The following is a 10,437-nucleotide window of genomic DNA, read 5'->3' as shown; positions in this document are numbered from 1 at the left end:
TATCTTAAGTATATCACAAGCTTACAGCAATAATGATAAAGATTATTTAAATAGTTGATTTAGATTGTTGTGGATGCAGGACTGAAGATGTTTTTTAAGTTAATAGTGTTGTGCCTGTTGTGTGGTGGTTTGGCAGAAAGTAAGTATTTATAAATTCATTAATTTTTTAGAACATCACTACTAATCACAGTGCACATGTATTATTGTGTCTACGTGCAAATACTTGCTTTTAAGATATGAAATATTGTGATGAAATCTATTCTCTCTAAAATTTGACGTTTTGTATATGTAGTCATATAAAAAAAACTGATCAAGGAAACAGATTTAGAGATCTGAGACCAAGAGGATATTTGAGTTATTTTTTTTCTTGCTTTGCTTTGTGTGTGTCGCTGTGGATTTGGATGCAAATATACTTACATTTGAATTTTGAATATTCCAATTACTAGCTTGTGTGTGTTCAGATAGATTCGTGAAAGTAGATCATAGATGAAACAAAGGAATTTCAGCTAAGTAAGCATTTGTTTCATTGCTTTAAAGTTATTCATGTTATTTACCTATACTTTTTAGAAAATGTAATTTGCTATTATGGAACTTGGGCGACGTATAGAAACGGTTTGGGTAAATTCGACGTTAACAACATCAACACAAACCTTTGCACGCACTTGGTGTATGCATTCGCTGGTATCAACTCACAAGGAACTCTCATATCACTGGACCCCTACTTGGACCTTCCCGATAATTGGGGGCGTGGTAAGTTAGAAAACATATTCAAGTTAACACATTCATCCAGTTAGAAACTTACGATGGTGAAACAAATTAGTAGAAAAACAAAATTTAGTTTATTTAGCACGACGAATATAGTGATCAAAAACGTAATAACCAAGTTAGTAGAGAATACATAAGATCTCGCTAACCTTTGTATTGTTGTAAAGTACTCACAGTTCGGTTGAATTAACAACTTTTGCAAGCCAAGCCAAACTTTACAAATAAGTATTTAATCCATCAAAATATTTTAGATAATTTTCGTAAATTCAACGCATTGAAACAAAAGAACAGCAAGTTGAAAACTATTTTGGCTGTTGGCGGTTGGAATGAGGGCTCCGCAAAGTATTCAATTGTAAGTTACTGTTTTGTTTACGAATGGTTAAACGCTGAAAGTTTAGTTGCTATTCCTGTGAACTTCTATTCGGCACTGGTACTGCATTGTATTTAGGTGAAAAAAATATTCTTACATAAATTCTTTATATTTAGAACATCTAACTAAGATCATCCTCTGTCAAATAAAACATACTTATTTTGATACACGAAAGATTTGATCGACAAATGAATGTGACTTACCTCTTATATCTTTAGTTTAATCGTCCCGAATTATATGTACGCACAAAGTTCGATTGTTGCATATCTTTTTTTGCCTTATAAATGTAAATTATATATATTAGGTTGATAAAATAAATCAGTGGCGCTACAAGCTCTTCAGGTCTGGGCTTCCGATTTATGTATCTGTTTCATGATCATATTCCAATCTAATAGGCAAATATGTGATCAGCCTCCTGTGCTGGACATACGCTGTCGCCTTTTTGGGTCTAATGCAAGCCAGTTTCCTCATGATATTTTCCTTTACCAAGCGAATGTTAAATGCGCACATAGGAAGAAAATCTACTGGTGCACAACTGGGGATCTAACCTACGACATCAGTCGCACGCTGAAGCCACTAGGCTAATACTGCTTATTAGGTTAAAAAAATCTTAATAATCTCAATGTTATTTTAGATGGCAGCGAACGCCAACCTCCGCAAAAACTTTATATCCAGCTCTATCCATATGCTAATTACCTACGATTTTGATGGATTAGATTTAGACTGGGAATACCCAAATCGTAGGGACACTGTCAATGGAAAAGCCGATGTAGACAACTTTACAAAGCTTCTTAAAGAACTAAGAACGGAATATGACAAATATGGTTTGTTGCTGTCTGCTGCTGTGGCGTCTACAAAAGCTACCGCGTCGTTGTCCTACGATATACCTTCGATAGCACAGTAAGCTTTATTTATTTTTATTATTTATAAGTAAAATTACCGAACTACGTCCAGCAGTGTGAATAGGCAAATGATTTGCCTCAACGGGTTTCTGTCTGCGCTTTTTACACATTAATTTTGAGGGCGACGATTCTTTTGCGTGACCGCTCCATTTAGTTCAACAATGGCCGTGCGATCTTTTGCCTTATCAATTTGAATTCAGTAGAACAATTAAATTACTTGGTTATTTGTCTAGTTTTCCCTCTCATTATGTACCCCCAATATAACAAAACGTATATTTCAATTACATCAAAACCTTAATATATTTAAGTAACAAGTCATATTGTAAGTAATAAAACAAAAGCAAATATTGTTTTTTTTTTATGTAATAGGAGCGAAATGTTTTCGTCGAATCTCTAAGCAGATCTATCGAGAGATTGCTTTTCGCCTTTACCTACTAATTCAAAGGTCTTAAATATTTTCTTATATCAGATATTTGGACATAGTCGGAATTATGACATACGATATGTATGGGCCATGGGACGCAGTTACAGGCCATAATGCGCCTCTATACAAAGGCAAAGGAGACGAGAATTCGCCTAGGGAATCCTTGAATACACTCGACGTTGCTGTGGAGTACTGGCTGGCACAAGGTAATATTAATTTATAATAATAAATAATAACCCATAAATACTGTGGTCACTTCGCTTTAACCCTTGTGTAACAGTGTACCAGGATATATTCATTTATTCATGTGTTAAGAAATAGTAACTAAACAGAATAAGAATTATTTATTTACTAAGCAGACAATCATAAGTCCTTATGGTTATTAGTGTGTTAGTTATAATGTTCTCTTAAATATTATATTGGTAGGTATTAAAGTATATTCAATCATAAAATTAAAAAGAAGAAATGTACTTCCAAGTATGACCCTTCTAGGGGTAATCCAGCCTTACCGATTTTACCGCCAGCAAGCTTTTAGCTTTTTTTTAAATATAATGATGATTTGTAATATTATTAATAAAACAACTATATTCATAAACTGGAAAAATTACGAATTCAGAAAGTGATCGGCTGTAACATATATAATCAGAGCTTCTTAGTTAGATTCCTAACAAGATTTTTTTTATTTACTCATGGACACAGAATGTGTCTGTGGCCCATTGGCAGATTCGGTTAGACGAGACTCGGGATTTGTACAAGTGATCGATTATTATCTCAATATACATTATAGATATTTTTTTCAATTATTATATACCTATTATTTTGAAAATATTTGTCAAATAGCTTACACAAACGTTAACTTATTAATCGATAAAATCACGGCAGAGGCTCCTAAAAAAATTACAGGTCTAAATCTACGTGAAAAACGTACCCACCAATCAAAGGCATACGAATCTATGACACTCTCCGCCACTTTTTAGCTCTAAATTGTAAGGATCCATTACGCCAGCTTTACATTTTCACTCCCAAGTAACAAACGTTTATCATCAACAAGCAATGAGTGTGAACAAAAAATTAAACTTTTGACGACTGATTGAATGTTTTATTTTTAGGTTTTCCAGCAAAGAAGCTTGTCATCGGCCTCCCATTTTACGCCCATACGTTTAATCTAGTTAATCCAAAAGAAAACTCGGTTAGGGCACCATCTTATGGTGCGGGCATTGCGGGTCCGTATACCGCTACCAATGGTAATATTGGCTATAATGAGGTAAGAAACTATCTATATATAAAAATGAATCTAAAATATGCTAAGTGCAAAACTCGAAGACGACTGGACCAATTCAATGATTTTTTGATTCCTTGAAATAACCGAAAAACCCGTATTTATTTAGAGAATCAAACAGTCTCTATGGGTAGCACGTAATATATATCATACTTTCAGTTAAAAACTGCTATAACAATGTTCTATAGTATCATTATTTTAAATAACTAACACTATTATAAGATGGAAATACGATTAAATTTATAAAGAAACTATTTCACACCTTTATTACCTACCGAAGTAATCCAAACAATAGTCGCTGGTCGTTCTAACCTAAGTTGGAGAAATAGACAGAGAAACTTTCAGCATTTAAAAAATAACAAAGATCTGGCCGTCTGGCCGATAATAATATTTCGTTGCATCATACAAAATAATCAGTGCTTAAATCCTCTTGCAACTGGCGGTTTATCCGCGATCTCATTATTGTAAAATCATTTTAAAATAATTAAATACGTACTCGTATGACAAGTACTTGAACTAATTAAACAAAGGACGTGTCTCGGTTAGGGCATTGCTCTAGTAAGCCACGCGCCTGAAAGTTTTATTTCACTTAACTGTTGAGTTAATTCGTTATTTCTAAGATGAAAGTTTCGCTAGTTAACTATCAACGGCAGTCTTGTAATGAAGTTTTTGAGTTAATTCATTTACAAATTAAGACCTTTGATAAGAACTTCACTTTAATTAAATGCGTCTTGAATTAAGTTTAGCGAGAAATGTCGCTTTAGTCATGTTTATGAAAATATTCTGCTAAAAGAACATACTTAAAATCCACCAACGTTCGTGACACCACACCATTAATTTTAATATTGAAAGACACGTCTAAAGATAATTAATATTTAGTTGCCCGCTTATACTATATAGCTATTTTTGAACAGTGTAGTGTGCAATAATAGCAATTTCAAAATATTTAAAGGATTTCTAAATAATAAAAACTAGCTGACCCAGCGAACTTCGTACAGCATAACAATCAATGAATCTCGTGATTCAGATTAGCTAAGCTTAATTAATGATAAAACAACTTGGTTTTGTAAGACGTGACAGTGAACAGTGATCTCGAATATGGTTTGGTCACCTAGTTACACAGTACACGAAGAAAAAATTGAAAAGATCCAAAACGATAAAATGTATCTCCTATAAGATCTATGATTAATAGATACTTATAATAGTTTAATAGATACAGCTGCAAAAAATTGTTCTACAGGAGGTCGACTCGACTTAAACTTGACCCCTGCAGAGTTATATTTTATTTTGCGTTTTCATAAAAAAAATCCTTTTTGACTAATTCTTATTGAAATTCGAAAAAATCTACATCCTGTATCTTTTTCATAATATCTAATAGATTGGTATTGATGAGACCTTGCGTTAGACATACTATTTATGGTTGGTATATTGGGTGTATTGAAGTTTAACGTAGTGAAAAGTGACCTTGTATTACAAGTTTTGGCGCTCTTAATAGGGATTCTAGAAAGGTATTAGACATGGCCGTGAGTGGCTCTAATTTCTTTCTAGGACGAAAACACAAACATTATTACAAATAAAATAAAAAAATATACAAATATGAGTGTATGCATTCAACATTCACTCGAACGATATAAGAAAACATCATGAGGAAACCGGCTAGCCTTAGACCGCGTGTGTCAGCGTGAAAATTCGACAGCGTGCGTCAGGAACAAGAGGCTGATCGTCTACTTACCTAGATTGACAAAAGATCATGAATCAGAAATGTGAGGGCCACACTAAAAAAGTAGCGCCTTTAATTTTTTTAAATACAATGAACAAACACATATTAATTTCACTACTTTTTAAGCAATAAATACTATATATGTCAATCCTCTTTAATTACTGATAATATTCTACATTTTTAAATCTACAATACGTCGTTATCCGAATGTTGTGGATATATATTGTCCTTTCGACACCTTTTTTAAACACGTTATTTTATTGGAGGGGAGAGTTTACCGTATCGACGGTATTAACATTTAATGTTCGACAGTTATGAAACCCATGAACATTTTGAATTGGAAAATTATATTACTTTTTTTAACTTTAATTAACGGAGACAAATACAACAAATCAATAACCAAATCGGTCCAGCCGGTCTCAAGTTAAAAACGTGCAAAACTGACGTTATTTTATATATTACTAGCTGCCCCCGCGACTACATTTCTCCTTAATGTGATTTTACTTAGCCTACCTTTTTAGTACATACCAACATGGAACACTTTGCTATGCTACCCCAGAGACCGTTCGGTTTTCCGGAATGAAATTTTTTAGATTTTTCTGTGAATGTTTCTCTATATAAAACGCAGAGTTCGAGTCATATTTTTTTAATTAACAAATAAAATATATGGGTTGATAGTAGAGGGATGACAATTAAGGGTTGTCTCTATTTTTGTATGTTGTATTATAAAAAAAATAAAACTAAAAAAAATTGGGGTGGCCACGCCTTATCACTTAGGGGTTTATTATATAATATAGATATCAGTTGATTCTCAGGCTTACTAAATATGCATAAATAAATTCATAAGCATCAGTCGAGCCGTTTCAGAGGAGTGGGAAGGAAAATTTTGAGAATTGTATATAAATAGAGAAGATAATATTTTGTAACTTAACAATTGTAACTTATTAATCAATTTCCATTACGAACTGGCATCAACGTAAACAATTATCCCATCATTTCAGTTTTGCCATCTACTTCGCACACAATCTTGGACCACGAAGTTCGATGATTTAGCCAAAGTGCCATACGCGGTACAAAACAGAAACTGGGTATCGTATGATGATGCGTCATCACTAGCATCCAAAACCTTATATGCCTTGAAACAAAACCTTGCTGGGGTTATGGTATGGAGCATTGAGACTGATGATTTTCATGGTTCGTGTCATGGAGAGGATTTTCCGTTACTTAGAGCGATCAATCGAGCTCTAACTAATTCGTCCAACCCTGGAACGACTACTACAATCACTCCAACTACTTTACGACCCAGTCCAAATGCAACTACAACAACAGGTATTACATATTCCGTTTTCTATATGTTGGTTGACGTCTCCATACGTCTATCATAATACGAAGTACGGTACTGAGATTCTCTTGGATCAATATTATCTTATATTTTAGCATACTACATACTGGACGCTAAGTATTTATTTAGCTTAAACAAAACACTTTCTTACCGGATTGAAGCTATGTATAATTATAAGTCTATAATAATACAATCAATCCGGTAAAAAGTGTTTTCTTTAAACGTGTACAAGCTATGTTAATAAAAGACAATACTATTTATTTAGCTGTTTATAAATCTTTACAGCTTACTAAAACCAATATAAAATATTTTTTAAATGTAAGCGACAGTCAAAAGGTTTACAGAATAAACAAATTATTGTTTACACTACACACACTCTACATTCTCGCTTTAATTAATATTAATTAATATTAAAGCGAGAATGTAGAGTGTGGGTGTGTATTTGTATGTGCGTATATCCGACACAACTCCGCATACAGTCTCGCCTATGCGGACAACGAATCATATCACATTTCAGCCATACAATGCGCAGAGGCGATGAGAATTTGAGAAACTGATCGTGGGTGGTAACACATAAGGCAAAAGATTACGTGGCCGTTCACCAACCAAATGAAGGACTCATCGTCCTCAAAACTGTACACTTTAATCAGAGATGCGCTCGACAGAAACCTGTGGTAACAGGTTGTCCGTTCCTTTCTGCCCACAGCTCTCAGACCGTGTAACCGAAGCGTGTGTTAAAATCGTGTGTAATATATTTTTTTTTTAAATTTCAGTTCCCCTAACAACGACCAATCCTGAGTTCATCTGTAAAGGGTTCGGTTGGTTCCCTGATCCAGAGAGTTGCAGGTCCTACTACGTGTGTACCTCAATAGGGGATGGGTTATATATGCCCCACTATTTTCTGTGCCCCAGTAATCTATATTGGGACCAGTCATCATTGGCATGTAATTATGTAAGCAATGTAAAATGTAGTGTATCTGTTGCCTAAAAATATCTTTGACATTACCCTTTTATATTTCTGTATTAATCTTATTCTGAAAAGTTAATTTTAGTCCCTATACTGTTTGTTCGTGCACGAATATTTTTCTATAGATGCAACAATAAATTATGAAAGTACAAAATAGTTTTATTTGTCAAAGTTAAAACACATTAAAAACCTAAAATTGTATTCTAGGCCCGGAAAAACATCATAATATTGGTTACTCAAAGAGAATATTCATGTATTTATTTAAAGATCGTTACATTAAGATAAAAACAAATAACATAAATTATTGGGGATACCCACGGGCGGCCTTGTCGCTAACATGCTTCCAGGCAACCCCAGTAAAGAAAAAACTAAAAAACGAAATTATTCAAAAAGGGCACAACCAAAGCAATAAAAATAAAATTCAAGGAACACTGAAAAATTATACATTTACCAAAACTAACTAAAATGATAAAACTAAAAGTTAATCTCAAGGATCATAAATTACAATGCAATACATAAGAATAAATGAATTACATAAGTTACGATTGACCAGGATCGTGAAGGTTGACATTTAGGCAGATATCTGAGATATCATCCATTTGAATTTAATAATTTAACATAAAGTAAACCTTATTTGTCGTGATTCAGATTTGTCTTTCGGGTTTTATGTGTTAGTACCCAGTAAGTATTTTCATATAAATATAAAAAAAATCCGAGTAAGTATTGTTGAAATTGTCAGTAGTACCATTTCTGTTGACTTTTGAAATGTGGTAGTAATGTTGTAAACGAAAATTTGACATAGTAAATTATTGTTGTACTTCACAGTTATATTCACGTATTATTATAATAAATGATGTCTGTCACAGATGCTGCCATAGTTAATCTTGTCACTTGACTTTGAAGTTGGGAATTGTAATCAAAGTATGATCACTTAAATGCGTGCTAATAACTTGTAGGTTTTCTTGTTATTCGGTTTTAGATATTTAACAATTCGACTACGAGAAAGGTGATAACTATTTAATAGATGAACCAATAAAAAATTAACTTATTTATCCACCATAACAAATCCATAGAATCCCGAGATAATGAACTAGCGTTTGCTAGGAAAGTGGTATTTCATACGTATAAATAAACTACAGACATTAACTAAGCCAACACTCATAAAATATAGCGCTCTATGTAATCGCTTGAACCGAGCCATTATACAGAAATCTTTTAAGCAATTTTGCTTAAAAATCTATAAGGTGGCACAGATGTCGCGAACACTTTGCAAATAACTGTTTTATTGCCGTCACTTCTTAACTGGAACGCCTAAAAACGCGCTGAGAGACAAATTTGTTTTACGTGATGCTTTTGCATTATGTAAGAAGTTTGCAGTCTAAGAGACGGTAATATATGAAATAGATATACTCCATCTTAAGAAAACACTTTTTAAAAGGATTGAAGCTATGAATTATTATTATAAACTTATAATTATTTACATAATTTTAAATTATAATTTTTCCGACTTTACGCGTGCTTTACAACGTGCGTAGGCACGGTGACTACGTAGCTTCAATCCGTTAAAAAAGTGTTATCTTAATGTGTTTTACACATGTGCTATGTTAACAAAAGACAATACTATATACTCCATCTGCTTTACTGACAGCGAAGCTTACTAACTAAAATGGATTCTGTGGTATCCAAATGATTATTATATTATACTTATATCTTATTGCTACATTTAATATACAATATTTACAATTTCCTTAGCCTATAAAGGAATACGACAACTTGTCGATGGCAAGCGACCGGATATTTTGTCGGTGATCCCTTGGAAGACGGGCTTTGGTACGGGATGCTACTTGTGTGGACACGTTAGCCCCGTCTTATCCCACTCGGACAAACAAAAAAGCTGGAACCAAACTTTATAAATTTGTTTTAATTTCCTTTTTATTCATATTTAATTATTTGTTCAATTTAGTAAATTGTAAATACTGTATATTTAACTATCTAAAGATTGATAAATGGAGTAGTGATATCAATTGATATAGTTCGAAATTAAAAATAATCAACTTGACTTTCTGTGAACCAAAATTGTTTTTAATTATGAGTATTGTAGCTATAATCGAGTACCCGACCAACTTAAGAAAGTACACGGTTTTTGTACCTTTACATTTCTACACCGTCTTGTGACAATAACTTTTGATCACCTACGATTTCTGTCTTATCTCAATATTTAGTGAATTTTCGGTTTTTATAATAATTGCTAAAGATTCCTAGTCAACTCTTAGACTAGCCATGATGAGGGCACGATCTCTGCCCTCTTGTGATATGCATTCATAAATCCTTTTTCTCTTTGATAGTGATGTTTTTGATTGACTCTCTTTACGCTATAGAGATTTTTATACAGCCTATAAAGAACGTTGCCTACTTAAACTTCAATTAACGAAGGATTTATATTATTATACCCTTATACAGGTTGTCCCATAAATCAACGTAAAGCCAAAGTCGGATGTTAGGGCAGTTAGGGTAGTTGCTAGCCCCGTATATTCATTATATAAAAACTCTTTTAATTTTATTTACACTTTGGAGTTCGCACTAAATCCGCAATCTTTTTATGTCACTAATAACATTGCATAGTACCTACATTTGAAATTCCAGCCGGATGTAATTATGTAATATGACA

General features: G+C 33.2%; 1 protein-coding gene across 1 annotated transcript; it reads left to right on the top strand.

The window, feature by feature from the left end:
- LOC123711337 (probable chitinase 2) lies at positions 1–7,917 on the top strand. The gene is made up of 8 exons (XM_045663869.1): positions 1–139; positions 568–750; positions 1,017–1,117; positions 1,770–2,035; positions 2,507–2,667; positions 3,571–3,725; positions 6,462–6,789; positions 7,576–7,917. The coding sequence occupies exons 1-8, from the start codon at positions 88–90 to the stop codon at positions 7,788–7,790; spliced, it is 1,461 nt and encodes a 486-aa protein (XP_045519825.1). The 5' UTR covers positions 1–87; the 3' UTR covers positions 7,791–7,917.
- Positions 7,918–10,437: the final 2,520 nt, after the last annotated feature.

Source organism: Pieris brassicae, chromosome 6 (assembly GCF_905147105.1).
Source record: "Pieris brassicae chromosome 6, ilPieBrab1.1, whole genome shotgun sequence".
Classification (NCBI taxonomy): Eukaryota; Metazoa; Arthropoda; class Insecta; order Lepidoptera; family Pieridae; genus Pieris; species Pieris brassicae.
The sequence above is the reverse complement of the archived record's forward strand: the minus strand, read 5'-3'. Positions and strand labels throughout refer to the sequence as shown.